We start from the raw sequence: 17911 nt of genomic DNA on the forward strand, positions 1-17911 counted from the left end.
CTAGAATCATTATTGTCATTATCTAGCACCTCTTCCATGCACACCTTCAGGCAAAACTGGGTTCTGAATCTCCCAGCTCATCTTGTTTGCTGTTGTTTAGTCACTCAGCCGTGCCCGACTCTTTGTGTCGCCCTGGACTGCAGCACACCAGGCTCCTCTGTCCTCCACTGTCTCCCAGAGTTTGCTCAAATTCATGTCCATTGAGTAGGTGATGCTATCTAACCATCTCATCCTCTGTTGACCCCTTCTCCTCCTGCCTTCAGTCTTTCCCAGCATCAGGGTCTTTTCCAGTGAGTCGGCTCTTCCCATGAGGTGGCCAAAGGATTGGAGCTTCAGCTTCAGCATCAGTCCTTCTGATGAATATTTACCCTCTTCTTTTTAGAGCACTTTCAAGAAGAAAGGGTTTATACTATTACTGATATTTAATGAAAACTCTTCATTCAGTGTTGTTGGTATAAAAGTGTACACAGATTTGTAAAAGTATGCGTTTCTTGGAACTAAGACAATAATAATAGAAAAAAAATCTTAAAATAAAAAACAAACCCTTCTTCCATCACAGAAACCCTCTGATTAAGGTAGAAAATCCAACTGGTAATCACTTCCTGTTAAGTTTCCAAAAGGAACTAACACACAAGAGTGCTCGGGCTCCATTCTCTGGTTCTGTGCCTCCAATCAGGGCTGTTACTCACCTATTAGAAGGGGACCCATCTTTTCTAATTTGCACCGAGGTCTTCTGTGGGCTAGCCAGGGCCCTGGACTGGTCTATCTTTTAGGAGACATTGAAGTTCACACTTTGATTTGATTCCTCCTAATGAGTGACAGGACAAGAACCTAGATCTGTCTGTCTTGTCCTCCCAAAAGCTGCCTAGGGGACTCAGGCTCACCACGCTAACCCAAAGCTATCAGGCTCCCAGGGTTAAGTGACTTTTCTGCAGAACTCCCTGGGGGCTCCTCACTGGCTGGGGGAGGAACGCAGCTCTGTTTCTGTTTTCCAGACAGTCTCGTCCCTTTGACATAGGACAGCTGTTTCAGAGCCTGGGCAGATGGATGCCTGTAGATAGGATCCCCATGCTTTGAGGGGGTAGTGATGGAACCAGTGTGCTGGATGGAGGGTCCAGGGCTGTGGACATGCAGACAGGATGCCAGGGAGCACTTGGCAAAGAGAAAGAGTGAGTCCCTCCCCTCGGTACTTGTTTTCCCATCTCCACTCATCCCTTTTAAAACCAAACCTCCTATTCTTTTGTTTGTTTTTCAAAAGGAACAAACACTGGTAGCTAGCTGTCCCTGGGAAAAGGTATCTGAGTACCGTTTTACTACCAACATGGTTGAGGGCGCTGATGGAAAGCACTGTAACTGACATTGCTCTGAGCAAATACAGCTCCCTCTTGAACTGCACACATGCCTAATAACACGGCCTTGTGGTTCCAAATCTTGGATTATAAATTGTTTCACATCTCCCCAGCATCAAATAAGGCAGGTAAAAAAATAAAAGGGCAGTCAATTAAGATAAATATAGCAACTTCACAATTTACTGGTTGGACACACATTACCCAATGAGCCGAATGTTGGATAAGATAGCTGTCTTCCAGTTATGTATACAACCAGATAGATAATCCTAATATCAGGGCAGATGGTCACAGGCCTTCATGGCATGCTGAATTGAACAGCCTATACTATTTAGCTAACACATATTTTTCCCAGAGGTGCTTCCTGGATGGCTTTAGTGGTAAAGAACCCACTGCCAATGCAGGAGACATGAGACATGGGTTTGATCCCTGGGTTGGGAAGATCCCTTGAGGAGGGCATGGCAACCCACTCCAGTATTCTTGCCTGGAGAATTCCATGGACAGAGGAGCCTGGCAGGCTGCTGTCCATAGCATCACAAAGAGTCAGACACAACTGAAGCGACTGAGCACCGACACATGCATATTTTTCCAAGGGCACTTTAGTGCTGAGAAGGTTGAGTGTGGACTCAAGGGGAAAGATTCCAAGGCCCCTTCCTACCCCTGCTACTTCCAATTCCTAAAAAAGGATCGTGCACATTGCCAAATCTGAGATGCTTCTATAAAAATAAGTTGTCAAGGGACTTTAGGGTCTTCTTTTCCTTTGGTTGGTTGGTGTCTAATATAGTGTCTCCTCTGCGGCCTTGATTGAGGGTCATCTTCTTCTTTCCTGCCTGGAAGAGGAAGCACTGGTCCTTAGTGGGGACTTAGTGTGTAACTTATCCTAGGAGTGAGAGAAAAAGAACTAAGAAGGATGCAGAAGCTCACAAGAGTCTGGGTGAGGGGTAGGGATGAAAGAAGAAATGAGCAGAAAAATTCTCTGCTAAAGACATCGTTTCGTTAAATAAATGAGAGAGAGAGCACGATATGGAGAGAAAGAAGTTCTAAAAACTCCGTTCTTGAAAAATTCTGCTCTGCTCCTCACCAAGTCTAATGCACTTCTGTTGGGAAAAAAAAAAAAAAGTCCCTGTCCCCTTCCTCCCCCTATCCACAGAAAACAACTTTTATAGGCTGGAGATCACAAGATTAATACCATCAGTGATAAAAGAATAAATTACCCATTTGGGGTAGATATGTAAAGTATTTCAAGCCACTGGGGTACCATTTCATGAACCAAAAGAACTAATTTACCAAATGGGTCCCTGGGGCCCTGAAGGACTAATGCACTGACCACTCTCCTGTTTCTCCTTTAGATCAGTACTTTTGCAGAGAATGAAGGTCACGGGGTTCAAAGTGACACAGACGGTCCCTCTGTGCATCAGTGTGCACTGGGATAAGATTGTGTTCATGGACTGTAGGGGAAAATAGGAAAGAAAGAAATGGCAGAAACTTTAGAATCAGACTCACCTGCGTTTTAAATCTGATTCTGCTACTTTTCAGTTGGGAAAGTGTGAGCAAAGCTTCCAAGCCTGAGGTTTTTTTTTTTTTTTTTTTTTTCTGATCTGCCGACAAGGGGATCATAATGTCTACTGTCAGTATTGGGACAATTCAGCCTGAATTAGTGGGAATCAGTGGATGAGCACAGTGGCAGCTATAGTAACTGTCCAAAGAATGAGAGCTGCCCTTACAACTATCCCTTTCTCGATCACCATCATCATCTCTGTCATCTGTGTCTGCATCATTGACAACATCTATGGAGTTCTTTCCAGACACCAGGCACTGTCCATTCCTTCATATGCATTGTCTCCTTTAATTCCTCAATAAGCCCATGAAGTCAGTAGACTTATCGTATCTTATCCCAATATTATCCCATTCTATTAATGAGGAAATGGAGGCTCAGAGAAGTTAAGAAACTCATCCAGTGTCACAGAGCTAATGAGTAGCAAGGCTGGTACTTGAACCCTTGTCTGACTAACTCCAGAGTCTATGGAGTTGAGGCTATGCTCACCTTCAGGGAAGGGTGAAATTGTTGACGTCAGCCAGCGTAGTCTTGCCATTAGGCTATAGAGAGGGTGCTTTGCTGAGACGAGGAATTAAAGCTGAAGACTGAATGGCCAGAAGACTTGAATCTATTCTCTTTAGCCCTGTTGAAGGCATCTGCTAGAGACGGCTCTGGGCTCCTGGAAAATAAAATCTCCAACCCATGGAGATGGCCAAGATATGAGAGGGCCAGAGGTCCTGCAACATACCTAGGGGTGGACCAGTTCCTTGAGGTGTAGTGACAGTTCTCTACAGGTGGACATACTTCTCTCAGGGTTTTGTATTTTACTTTGCTTCAGTTCAGTTCAGTTGCTCAGTCATGTCCGACTCTTTGCAACCCCATGGGCTGCAGCATGCCAGGCTTCCCTGTCCATCACCAACTCCCAGAGCTTGCTCAAACTCATGTCCATCGAGTTGGTGATGCCATCCAACTATCTCATCCTTTGTCGTCCCCTTCTGTATTTTGCTTGGCTGTCTCTATTTGTCCATTGAGGCTATGACAGAGCCAAGAGAACAGACCATCAGGTACATTCCCGTGTAGGCCCCACACCAAACCAAGTAAGAAACACATCAAAAACCCAAGAAAACAACAAAATTCTGTAAGCGATTATCCTTCAATAAAATAATAAATTAAAAAGAGGAAAAATTAAAAAAAAAAAAAGAAACCTTCAACGGGGGTAGGGGGTGGGAGGGAAATGCACTTCTTTCAAAAATAAATGGTATAAGTATATATGCTTATGTATTTTACTCTATGGTTACCATGTATGGTTTTAATATTTATCTGTTTCATAGGTAGCAGCTTCTGATTATTAAAGGACTTTTTGCAAATGAAAAATACACAGAAGTGACCTGGTTGGTTAAGTATGCACACAGAAAGGATGCACCTGACCAACTTGCTGACCTTTTTTTAAGTTTATTTTTGATTGGAGGATAATTGTTTTACAGTATTGTGTTGGTTTCTGCCATACATCAACATGAATCAGCCATAGGTCTACATATGTCCCCTCCCTGCTGAACCTCCCTCCCACCCCCCACCCCACCCCACCCCTCTAGGTTGTCAGAGAGCACTGGTTCAAGCTCCCTACCTCTCAAATTCCCACTGGCTATTTTACATATGGTAATGGATATGTTTCCATGCTATTTTCTCAATTTGTCCCACTCTCTTCTTCCCCACGGAGAAAGCAATGGCACCCCACTCCAGTACTCTTGCCTGGAAAATCCCATGGACAGAGGAGCCTGGTAGGCTGCAGTCCATGGGGTTGCTAAGAGTCGGACACGACTGAGCGACTTCACTTTCACTTTTCACTTTCATGCATCGGAGAAGGCAATGGCAACCCACTCCAGTGTTCTTGCCCGGAGAATCCCAGGGACGGGGGAGCCTGGTGGCTGCCATCTTTGGGGTCGCACAGAGTCGGACACGACTGAAGCGACTTAGCAGCAGCAGCTTCTTCCCCAACTGTATCTGTAAGTCTGTTCTCTGTGTCTGTGTCTTCCATTGCTGCCCTGCAAATAGGTTCATCAGTACCGTCTTTCTAGATCCCATATGTTTGCATTAATATATGATATTTGATGAGAAATTCTTTAGGAAGTCAAAAGGAGAATGGCAGTCTTCACATTAGTAACTGTGCTTGGTGTCCACACTGAACTGTGTGTGTGTGTGTGTATACTGTACATATATGTCGATGTTTATGTGTGCATGTGTGCTCAGTCGCTTCAGTCATGTCCAATTCTTTGCAACCCTATGGACTGTAGACCTGCAGGCTCCTCTGACCATGGGATTATCTGGGCAAGCATACTGCAATGGGTTGCCATTCCTTTCTCCAGGGGATCTTCCCAATCCTGGGCTTGAATCCCAATCTCCTGCCATCCTTTACCCACTGAGCCACCTGGGAAGCCCATCGATATGTATACATGCACCTATACATAATGGACACCTGTAAACATACATCCCCATCTCAAAGCTACAGGCTGTTTCCTGATACCCCACAATCCTCTCTCCTGTTTCCCTCCTGGTTTCTCTTTCTTTATATCCCTTCATTTCATAACTGGTTTTGAGGGCTACTCATAGTGGTAAGTGGGTGAGGCATTGCTGAGAAGGGAATATAACTAAGCTGTTGGGGTTCACCACCTGATCACTCGTCTCTGTGTCCTTGACTCTGCCCCGCTTCTGGTCTTCTCACCCAGAGCGCCGAGACCTGATTGCCTCTTTCTGAGATGCTTTGCCCTTTTCCCCAGAGCACATGTTAAAACCCACTCAGCCAAAGTAAACCATGTAAATGAACAAGAGATACATCTCCTAGATTGGCCAGGATTCATATGTGACAATTTGAATAAACAGAGCATCCATCTGCAGAGAGGGAGGGTAATTCCTTGGGGACTCTCGGGTGGAGGGGGCTGGGAAGACACGGGACAGACAGCATGGAAAAGAGAAAGAGCAGGGAGTCCTTGTCATCATTCCTGTGGCTCAGGGGTTTCTGGAATTTATGTACTTGACACGTGTGCATGAGCTTTATGAGCACCTGTGCTGGGTGCCTAGTGTAGTGAGTCAGGAACTGGCAGTGAGTCTCAAACTTCACTGTGCACCAGGTACTCCTGGGAAGCTTGTTGACAATGCAGATGCCCAGAGCCTCCCCCAGAGATTCTTCTAGATCTGAATTAGGGCTCAGGATCTACAAGCATCTTCTGGGAACTCCACATCAAGCGATCTTCAGCTTCACTTTAAAAAACACCGAAACCAGCCTGAAGTCCAGAGGTGTGCCTCTTGCAGCAAGGGAAAGTGGCAGGATCACATTTCTCCCCAGCTCCTATAGGCAGCCACATATTGACCCAAAAAAGCATCGCGATTTCTCAAGACACTGACTCCTAGGCTTCTTTTCAGAGCTCCCCTGTATCACCCTGTCCCATGTAGGAACTTAACCTGGCAAGAGGAAGCATCTGAATGCTCCTTCCAGTTCTTGCCCCAAGCCAGACAAACCAGGAGCCTGATTGACTCAGAGAGATAATGTGAAGCCACATGTGGGGATACTCGAGTCCTGGTCCCAGCTCATTCACTTGACACATATGTATTGAGTACTGGGGGCTAAGAGGAGGAAGGGCGTGCAGGTATGGGGCTGGTCTCAAGGACCTTTTAGTTAAGTTTCATGATCTTAGGACAAACTCTTTAACCTCAGTGTTTTAACCTGCCAAATGCAGATTCCAGTTACCTCCTCTTTCTGATGGAGTTGCTGCAAAGATAAAATAAGAGGAGAGATGTAAAAGTACTTTGGAAAGTACTATGTGGCCAGAATTCCTAGGGAGACCCAAGATGAGAAGGGTTTTCATGACAGAGGCAAGAATTTTTGTGGATATGAAGTTATGGAGGATGGGACGATGAACTTGTGCAATCAACCACCAATGCACGAGAGAATCAAAGTCTTTGTTTCTCCTTCAGTAAATAACAAGGGTACTGGAGTAAAAGGTCCCAAAGTTGCCTTCTAGGACCAAATAACATCATTTGGTTGTAGAATGAGGCAACTACACACACACACACACACACACACACACACACACACACCCCTTACCAGGGGCATCACCTTGGCCCATGCTGTACATATACACACTAGGCTTCCTGGGGTGGCTTCCCATGTGGCTCAGTGGTTTCCTAGGACAGTTCCAATTTACACCACTTGTCCTTGCTTCACTATTCATAACACCCTCTTTCACTCTCAAAAGTGTCCCAGTTTGGACATTACATTATAAAATCACTCTATTTATGGAAGAAGGGAAGTGTAGATGACACTGCTGTCAGCAATGAGTTAGTCTCTTTGTCTTGGTTCTTATTAGGAATTTTCTTTCTCTGAGCTGGGATGCTTTTACAGACTTTCCAAAATGCTCAGGCAAGCTTTGACAGGCATCCAATGTGCATGGCATAGTTTGCTCATGCTGCTCAGAGCAGACATTCAGTGCATACTGGCTGGTGCACTGCCTGAGCCTTGGATGGGGTTTGGCTGATGGTGACACTGGGAAAATAGCATCAGGTCCCTATAAAGTGAACACATTTTCTAGCTTGGTTCTTAACATCAATTTACGGGGGTTGGGGGTGGGGGCTACTTTAGGACCATACAAAAGGGAGAATCTTGAAATTAAACACACAGTACTGTTAAATTCTCATAGTTGTGAATCCCAGAGTGCTTTATGGATGACAGATCTGGAGCCCGTCATCCAACAGGTTGTATGTGTCTCCCAAGAAATGAATTGTAAATGCATATCTGCCCTACAGACAGGCAAGTGGAAAAGGACACGAAACCTGTGACTATTTTGTTACCTGAGATCACCTAGGTAAAAGTGCCAGTGGAAGTTGGAGGGGGTGGGGTAGATTAAGTAAGCTTTTCAGTTTAAATCAAGTGGATTCTAGAGGGTAATTAATCTCAGGTTTTCTGTCTGAGAGCTGATCCTTTTGCATGTACATGAATGTAAGGAGACACAGCTGGGAAAAGCTCCTTTTTTTCGTGTTTAGGAAATAAATCTCAAAAAATAAAATTCTTTAAAATCCTAGGAGGCACCCCAGGAGTTTCTAAGGAGAGTTTCTTGCAAGCTCAGAGGCTGTACCACAGTTGGGGAAGAGAAGGGCAGAGAGAGATGAGAAGGTGCCCAAGGAATGGGTCTTTGCTTTCTTTTCTCCCGGTTAGATTTTGGGGTGTGGCTTGTTTTGTTTTGACTTGATTTGAAGATTCTGGTGCATGAGGATAATCTCACTGAAGTGGAAAATGAGTAACACTTGGTCAGTTTGTTTACTGTACAAACCGCTCACACATTCATTTGCAGAGCGCTTCCTATGGATTAGGTGGCAAGGATGTGAAGATAAATAACCCGTAAAAAAATGACCACCCTCCTCCTCCCAAGCAGGGCTCTCAGGGAAGCGGAAGAGAGACACGTAAACAGATCAATTACTGTGCTTTCTGATGAGTGTTGTACAGAGGTGTGAGCACATACATATGTGCATTCTAGTATACACACAGCTCTTCAAGAAGTTGTTTTGCAGTTACTCAGTCGTGTCTGACTCTGTGACCCCATGGACTGCAGCACATCAGGCTCCCCTGTCCTTCGCACTTCAAGAAGAGCTGCTCTTAACTGCTTTCTCAGAAGGTTTGTTTCCAGGACACTCTTCTCTTTTTTCTTTTTTTGGTATTTGCATACATACTTTTGTTTATTGAAGTGGAATTCATAAAACATAACATTAACCTTTTAAAAATTTATTTATTTTTGGCTGCACTGGGTATTCATTGCTGCACTTGGACTTTCTCTAGTTGTGGCCGAGTGGGGGCTACTCTTCTCATTGTGGTGGCTTCTCTTGTTACAGACCATGGGCTGTAGGGAGAGTGGGCTCAGTTGTGGCTCACGGGCTTAGTTGCCCTGTGACATATGGGATCCTCTTGGACCAGGCATCAACCCGGCATCCCCTGAATTGCAAGGTGGATTCTTAACTACTGGACCACCAGGGAAGACCCAAACCAACCCTTTTAAAGTGAACTATTAGATAACATTTAGTCCGTTCACAATATTGTGCAAACACAACCTCTCTCTAGTTCCAAAACATTTTCATCACTCTGAAATAAAACTCAGTCTCTGTTAAGTAGTTCTGCACACTCTCCCCTCCCCACAACTCCTGGTTACCACAAATCTGCTTTGTCTCCATAGATTTACTACTCTAGATATTTCATATTAATGAAATCCTACAAAATGTAACCTTCTGTGTCTGGCTTCCTTCACTTGGCAGAATGTTACTGAGATTTGTCCACATTGTAGTGTGTGTCAGTACTTTATCCCTTTCCATAGCCGAGTAATGTTCCATTGTATGGATATACCACAATGTGTTTATGCATTCATCTGCTGACAAACATTTGAGTGGTTTCACCTTCCAGCTGTTGTGAATAATGCTTCTGCGAACATTTGTGAACAAATTTTTGTTTGAATATCTGTTTTATCTCTGTGGTCTAGATCCAGGAGTGGAATTGCTGGGTCTTATGAGTAGTTCTATGTTTACCTGTTTAAAGAACCAAACCGTTTTGCACACTGGCTGAACATAACACACACCTGCCTTTTGAAGACCCACAAAGTTCTATTTTTGATGGTTCCTCAATAATGAAACTGAAATACTTCAAAGAACTAAATTCTGGTTTACCAAAACCCAAGTAGTCTAAGTTCCTTTGTTGGTCCAGTGGGTCAGAACTTGTGCTAATGAGACTAAGGTCAGGGGTTCAAGACCCAGCTGGCCAGTCAGCTGAGTGGAATGCACAGAGTAAAAACTTAAGCCTGCGGTCACAGCTCCATTAATACTGTCCTACCCTCTTACAAAAGCTTGTTAGTGCTCACAGGGGCACAGAGCAAGAGTCAGTTAATTGGTGTTCAGCTGCTCAGTCCTGTCCAACTCTTTACGACCCCATGGACTGCAGTATGCCATGGTGCCCTGTCCTGGTTTTTATGCTTCCATATAAAAGGAAACAAAACACCTGGCACCCAAGGCACAGTGGGGCTAACTAGAATCAAATGACTGCTCACTCCCAGTCCTACTTTCACCTGATTTCTGCGGGTCCCTGGGGTAAACTGCTTACCCCAGAGCCTCGGTTTCCTCGTGTCTAAATTGGGGAAAGGAGAAGAGGGCGGCAGAGGATGAGATGGTTAGATAGCATCACGGACTCAATGAACATGAATTTGAGCAAACTCTGGGAGACAGTAAAGGACAGGGAAGCCTGGCTTGTTGTAGTCCATGGGGACGCAAAGAGTCAGAGGTGACTTAGTGAATGAACAACAACAAATTGGGAATAATAATCCTTACTTCAAAGGGATGACAATGCATCCTGAGTACTTTGCACACAGTATGCGTCCAACAAGTGCTGTTGAATCTGGAGGGTGATCAACTTCCAGGGCGTGGTGCAGAAAACCCTCAGCTCCTACAACCGGCTCTGAGCTGTCCTCCTGAGGTTGACCCAGCTGGAATGGTGGTGCGAGCTTGTTCGGTTGTTCCGGGTTACACTGAGTGTTTTAAATAGTCCTATTTGCATGGAACGAAGCTTGCTATGGTAACAAAGTCTGGTGGCTGGAATCCAGGGCCCCAGTGAAAAATGCAAAGCCTGTGCTCCTCCTGGAGAAAGAGGCACTTGATGGGTGTATCAACTTTAAGGTTTTCTCTGTTCTCCCAGGAAGAAGGAGCTAGGTAAACTGAGGCAGCGGGGCCTCCACACTCCTAGTAGGGGGAGGAAGAGGGAAGCCCCATGGAGCCTTCCTGACTTCTCTCCTGGCCGAATTCCTTTTGCCCTCCAATATTTAGCCCAGCTAAGAAGCCTAGGACTGGCTAAGGCCACCGATCTATGCACCCACTGGTTCCGGGCGGTGGGGAGGCCACAGCGCCAGTAATCCACCTTGGGGAAGGAAAGAGCGATGCTTCGGAGGAAGGGGGGACAACACAGGTTGGGGCGCTGGAGGTGAAGGTGGAGTGGGGTGGAGTAGGGTGGGGGTGGACAGTGAGAGGCACGCGGGGCAGTAGCCCAGTTCCCGGCTGAACATTCCTAACCGCATTTAAAGGAAACAGCTAAGCAAGAACTCCACTCCAGAGCGCGGGCAAGCAGCCCCCCTCCCCCGGAGCTCCATCTCCGCTCCCCTCCGGGGCCCCTCTTCCGAGCACCCCTCTCTCCCAAGCACCCACCTCCTCCCCAGTCCCTGCACCCGCACTAGGCGCGAGTTCGCCAGGGCGGGGGCCGCCCCACCGCTCCAGGGAGGGGACCGAGAGCGGGCCTGGGAACTGGCGCCCCCCACCTCTCGCCAGGGGCGCCACCTCGGCCCACGCTGGGCCACCGCCCGCCGCACCCGCCCCACGAGGGGGTGTGTCCCGGAGGTGGGGGGCGCGGGAGGCCGAGGCAGCGCCCCCGCCCCGGGTCCCTGCCCCCTCCCGAGCGCGCGGCGAATGGTAGGCTCCATTGAAAGAGTGCCGGGCGGCGCGCGGTGTCCTTCTCCGAGTCGCTCTCCGCGCCGGGGTCTCGGCGATCTCTGCTCCTCCTCCTCTTTCTCCTCCCCACTTCCCCCCTCTCCAACCCTCTGCCTCGCTACCGCCGCGGCTCCGGCTGGAAGCGCCGCTGTCATTCCTGCGCCGGAGGAGCCGGCGCTGCCGGTGCCTGGGGGTCGGGGCTCGGGGAAGCCGGGCCGCGGGGGACCCAACAGGTAGAGCCGGGGGTGCCTGGCCGCGCGCCCCCCAACCCCCGCGCATCATGCAGCTCTTTGTCACCTCTCTCGCCCCCAGGCCAAAATCCTGAGCATGATGGAAGACAATAAGCAGCTCGCGCTCCGCATCGATGGGGCGGTCCAGTCGGCCAGCCAGGAGGTGACCAACCTGCGAGCCGAACTCACGGCCACCAACCGGAGACTGGCGGAACTGAGCGGCGGCGGCGGCCCCGGCCCGGGCTCGGGAGCAGCGGCCAGCGCCTCGGCGGCGGCGGACTCGGCGGCGGCGAACATGGAGAACCACCAGCACAGCGCGCAAGGTAGGGATCGCCTGGCGCCCGGGGCGGAGGAGAGGCGAGCGAGCTGGACCCGGACCTGACCCAGAGGTGCCCGGGGACTCATTGCCCCCCACGCCCGCGGCGAAACCGCCTTGCATTGTGGCTTGTAACCCTTTCTGCCCGGCGGTGGCCAGCACTGCTCCCCTGCTGGGAGTTGCAGTCTGCTGTCATTATCGAAATCCCGGGCGCAGCGTGCACGGGTTCACATGGTCACGCCGGCCCCGGCCAGCGCGAGCTGGGCGCATCCGGGGGGTCCCCTCCGGCAGCAAAAGTGCCGTTTAGATGGTACACAGCCCCCAGCTCCGCGGGCAAACTTTTCGTGCCCGGGCCTGTGCAGGGGTGAATGCCACAGCTTCCCCCCAGTTCCGGAGGCTCCCTTCCTTGGAATGACTGCCCGAGAGGGAGCGCCAGGCTCTGCTGCCGCGTTTGGGGTAGAGGATTGGACTGGTTTGCACTTTTCTCCACGGATGCCAAATCCCTTGTCTCGATTGCATCTGGACTTTATTTTCTCCCCGTTTGAGATCGCGCAGGCAGTGGAATTATATCAGTGCAACAGTAGATGCTGTGCTCAGCAGGGAGTTTAAATTTCCAGCAAATATAAACACTGAGAGCACTTTGCAGGGGGAAATCTTAGACCTCAAAGGCTGAGTGATGGGCTCCTGGCGAAATGAAGGCGTCGTAGATGGTGGGTTTCCAGGTAGCTGCTGCTTGAAGGGACTCTTTGCAGTTAGGAGGAGAAGGGGAAAAAGGACAGTCTGCGTTGACACTGACAGTGATGAAGCTCTGAAACCCTCATACAAGGGTTAAAGATGGAGCAAGCATCAAAAAGAGGAAAAAAAAATCCATACTGTTTGTTTTCTGTGAATTAGAAGTGCAGAATGGGTTTTCAGGATTTTTTTCCCTTTTCTTTTTTTGTCTAATTGCCCTTTAAGAAAAGTTGTCACTGATTATTAATATCATTTGATTGCAAACTAAACTGCTGAAATCCTGGACATGACAAAAAAAAAAAAAATCCAGTCTAGGAGGGTCACTTGTGTAAATATGTCACTTGATGAAGTATGAGGTACCAGTGGCCCAGAAGGATTTTCTGGTTTTGTTGTTATTTCAAAGGCTTCTTCTAAGTGTTGAGAGCGAGCGAGGGGGTCTGGTTTCATACAAATGCCTTCTCTCTCTCAGCTTCTGTTTCTTCCTTACCTTCCTGCGGTAGGCATGCTTTTTTTCTTTTTTTTTTTTTTTGGTATGAGATGTTAAGCTTGAACATTAGCAGTTTATGTTCAACTCAGATCTTAACTTGGCACTTCCGGAGTTCATCAAGAGTCTTAGGAATCGGGGCAGTAATTTGGTACCAAAGTAGCATGACGTCATGGTGGGAATGTGTTATGAGAATGGTGCTTGCTGCACAGTTTTCAAGGTGGGTATCTGGTTATTCTGTCATTTATCCCTTGTTATGTCATTGTGTGTGGAAGATGCTCTCTGCTGGCACCTGGGCAAAAAAGAGAAGTTAGACTCCAAGGTCAGGCTTTACTTTTTATCAGCAGGGATGCTTCCAGCCTTAAAAAATAGCAGAGAACTGGCATTTTGCTGAGAATCAAAAGCCATGGTAAAGCAGACTGAACAATGCTGGTCTATTTCCCACCGTCCACCCCTTTCTCAGCCGAGGAAAAGTTAAGTGGCTTTTATCTGAGTCGTGGGTCTAGTACGGTCTGAGCACGCTAAGGAGGTTGGGCCACAATGATCTACACACTCAACTTGGAAATTGTGATACTTAGCCAATGGTTAAATTGTTGTAGTGGAGCAATCTGGGGCTGTTTTCCTTCTTCTTTTTCTCCTACAAAAATGCACAAGGCTATGGAAATGGAAATGGCTTTTGGATCTCTTGATATGCCGAAAAACACACAAAACCGGCAGCTCACTCATATTCTGCAAAGCGTGCCTCCCCAGGCCAGGGGCTGTCTGTGGGTGGCTAGATGAAGGATGGTTTTGATTTTTCCTCTGTGTACCATTGGTATTTTTCAAAACCTTTACTGGGAGAGTTTAATGATTTTATAATCAGAAAATAAAATGTCGAAGATTTTAACTCAGCTTGATGGTTGGCCACATAGCCCTCTAAATTGATGTCAATTTAAACTGATGTGATGGTTGAAAAGAAAACAAGACCCCCATATACATCCAGTGGGGCATCATTTACTTATATATAGTAACCATTCCTTCATACGGTACTTGCGCATTATTTAGCCTCTGTGAGTGTTTTGGGGTTTGTTTTTATTTTGTTTTGCTTTGTGTTCTCATGACATGTGGCGGCATTCTGCAGAGGTGGTCTGGTAGTGTCTTCTGCTAGTGCTCTCCTATTCCTAAAGGGAAGCGCTGGGCTCTCTCGGGTTAATTTCAAAGTGGGGTTGATTGGCTTTCTTATGCTTCTTTGTAACATACCTCCAGGAAGGCTCAAGAAGCTCAGTTCTTGGGGGTTCCTGACTGTTCTTCGGAATTAGTCTTCTGTTCTAATTTTGTCTGTGTTGGTGCAAGTCAATGGGCTCAAACTGCATGAGTATTTACTGCTATTGAGTTATCACTTTTGAAATCAAGGATTTGAATGAAATGAGTATCTTTCAAAATGCAAGTGTTCAGTCGCTCAGTCGTGTCCAACTCTTTGCAACCCCATGGACTGCAGCACATCAGGCTTCCCTGTCCTTCACCAACTCCCAGAGCTTGCTCAAACTCATGTCCATCGAGTCAGTGATGCCATCCAACCATCTCATCTTCTATCATGCAACTGTATAAGTTATCTTTTAACTAAAGGGCATTATGCACATATGAAATGCATGTTAATGTCCTTTTAATAATATTAGCACAAATGGTTACAAGGAAGAGTCATCTTTTTGCTCTCCCTGCTGAGAAACTATTCGATCCATTTCCAGATACTTTTGTTAAAATTTTATTTTTGATGAATTAAACAAGCTCACCCATCTACCAGTGTATGTTTTGTTCCAGTGAGGATATCTGACAGTAGGTAAGTCGATGAAGAAAACTTGGGTTTTCCTAGAGAGTTAATGCAGTGTGTCATTTAAACAAAATATTACCTTGGTTGGTACCCTCTGTGAGCGGGCATGGTTGCTACGTAACGGAGTCTGGAAAGTGAACTGCTGAAAATCTGGGCTTTCGACACTTTGCAGGATCTTCTTTCAGAATCTGTGTTGAAAGAACGCTTGGCAGCCAGCCCATCTTCTCTCTCCCAGCTTCAAGTGAGTCGGATAATCCCTAATGAGGATGCTGGCATGCGGAGCACAGGGCATCCGTGCAGGGTAACTCTTCTCAAGGCTCCAAAGCTGCCTCTTGGGTTGGTGAGGTCACAACTGCCTTTGACAGGTGGACAGAAGGAGGCTTGGAAAGAACAGAGCCAAGCATTTGTTCCAATTTGTCTTCTTGTTGGTAGCCAGAGAACGGATTTGTTTAAAGTAACATTTCTAAGCTGTTTTCTTCAGCGTAACATCTCTGAGAAATGTGTTTAAAATGCTTGCTGTTCTTTGAGGGAAAAAGATAGCAGTTTGCTTCTCTGAAAATGTTTTATCTGATGAATGGCTAATATTAGATTCAATTGATTGCTTTGCTATGCAAAGAATAAAACAATTAAGCTCCACTGTACCCAGCGCAAATAGGTGTGTAACTGTATATAACATAAAATACCTATGCTAAGTAGGATGTATACCTGCTGCCATAATTTTTGTGTTTTTTTAAGGAAATAGTTGTATTTATATGCCTATGTAAGTGGAAATGTTCATAGCATCTTTCGTGGGTGTTGAGGGGCTTACTGTCTGCTGCATCTGTTAGATTAGGATGGGGAAAAGGGTCATTTTCTTACACCTTTATAAATTTCCATAAATAGATGCAAGTTTTATTGTTTTTTCTCCCTAGGCATTAAAATAGACTGTTACTTCAGGTCTGATGGCTCTTATCTAGCAGCATGATAACACTAGAAACCCTTTGGTGAAGCATAAATTACCTTGGGACTGAATTGAATGTGTGAATAGTCTGCGGAGATGCTAGACACGGTTGCTTTGCAAAATGAGTTCTGTCTTTTGGCAACCCCTTCCCACTTCATTCTGCCTCTGTGTACTCTTGTTTTCTCAAGCAGGCTTTTATCTTTTTTGAGAAAGAAAATTTTCGTACGGTAGAGAGGATGAGACTAAATGCAGTGGAATCTTGGGGACTTCTCTTGGCTCACCCCTAAGTTACAGAGCTCATCCAGAACCTCTGCCTTGGTTTTTCCAGTCATATCCTTGGGCTATAAGAGACTTGTCTGTCTTTTCCTAATCTGGTAGGCTGTCATGAGATGGGACTTCAAAATTCTTCCTGAAAATCACCGTGCATGGTCACCAAGAGATTACGTACAGATCAGTACAGCGTGAATGAAATTAGTTATTGATTGGCTAGTATTTACTACCTCTGTACTGTCTTTGGAAAATGCCTTTAGAGGACCCCTTAAGTAAGGTTTCTGGTTAATTTCATGCTTCCAGCATTTCAGGATTGACTCAGGTTTTTCAAAATTTTTGATCCTAAGTCTGAGCCAATCTGATTTTTATAATGGGAGCCTAATCGCACATCCTCCCCATGTAAGACAAGGCGTGTTCTCTCCATGCCTTCACCCTCTCTACTCCCCAAGACTGCTGGCACTTTTGAGGAATCCTGTAGGTTATAATTTGTGACTTCCTGGCTGCCAGTGAGCTTGTAGCAGATGGACTTGGCAGGTGGGGAATGCTCATTGGAATGCTGCCGGCTCACCGTGCAAGTCATATGGGGCACAGAAGGTCGAGCCTGGGGTCCTGGCCATATTCATTGCATATTTCATTTATATTTATTCCTGAGTTATGTAGCAAAGACAAGTGAAATCCACATGCATTTATCAGTGTTTTTCAGACTTTTTCCAGTATGGGTTTGTGTGAGCATTAGTGCTTGGCATCTTCCCCCTGCCATCTATCAGGCAAGAGTGGAACTTGTTCTGCCTGCTGAGGCCAAGGAATGGGTTTTTAAGTGATCTTGTAAATGAAAATGAGTCCATACTGTTTGGGCTGGATATTAGGGTGAGTAACACATGGGATGACAAGGGGTGCCACCACCAGCAGGCATTGCGATGTCCTAGTCATCTGAAATGCAGGCACAGAAACTTCAGGCAGACTCATTTAGGAAAAGACAGCTTCTCTGAAGCCAGGAGTGTGTGTGTGTGTGTGTGTGTGTGCGCGCGTGCGTGTGTGCGTGCGCGCGCTCAGTCGTGTCCAACTCTTTGCGACCTCACAGACTGTAGCCCACCAGGAGTGTGTGTGTGTGTGTGTGTGTGTGTGCGTGGGTGCGTGCGCACGCTCAGTCGTGTCCAACTCTTTGCGACCTCACAGACTATAGCCCACCAGGCTCCTCTGTCCATGGGATTTCCCAGGCAAAAATATTGGAGTGAGTTACAGTTTCCTTCCCCAGGGGATCTTCCCAACCCAAGAGAGTGACCATCTATTGTGGCAGATGATACATAACAACTCAGGACAGGTTAGCATCCTGCTGGCCCATGTCATCATCCTCAAGGTCCCCTACCAGGCCCATCTTGACTATGAAGAAGCTGGAGAGAATCCAGGCAAAGGAATCTTTTCTTCTTCCCCATGTGGTTGAATCAGTCTGGAACATCCTTGCTGGTTTGATGCACCTCAGATCTAGGGGGCAGACTCAAGGCTGTGTGCTGTAGACATGCTTGTTTCTCCCTTGGAATCCTAAGCTGCTGGAAACATGAAAGATGCTGAATATAGTTTTAATGAGTTTGGCAAGAACAACTGTTAGAGCAGGTGGCTTCTGTGTGATGGGACATCATGGGTCCTCAGTTTGTTTTAGTGTCTTTGTTGACTTGGCCTTGCTGGACCTTTGGGTCACACTTATGTAAAGCCCCTGTCCCCTCTACCCTCTGATGAACTGAGACCCTGGCTC

The 17911-nt window shown here is 46.8% G+C and overlaps 1 protein-coding gene across 1 annotated transcript in view; it reads left to right on the forward strand.

The window, feature by feature from the left end:
- Nucleotides 1-17911, forward strand: part of KAZN (kazrin, periplakin interacting protein) — a 1354882-nt gene that overhangs the window by 822836 nt on the left and 514135 nt on the right. Inside the window, exon 4 of the mRNA XM_081492179.1 lies at nucleotides 11695-11935. Within this exon, the coding sequence (XP_081348305.1) occupies nucleotides 11695-11935 (241 nt within the window). The remainder of the gene's footprint in view (nucleotides 1-11694; nucleotides 11936-17911) is intronic.

Source organism: Giraffa tippelskirchi, chromosome 5 (genome assembly GCF_054371585.1).
Source record: "Giraffa tippelskirchi isolate mGirTip1 chromosome 5, T2T-mGirTip1v1.2.pri, whole genome shotgun sequence".
NCBI classification, from domain to species: domain Eukaryota; kingdom Metazoa; phylum Chordata; class Mammalia; order Artiodactyla; family Giraffidae; genus Giraffa; species Giraffa tippelskirchi.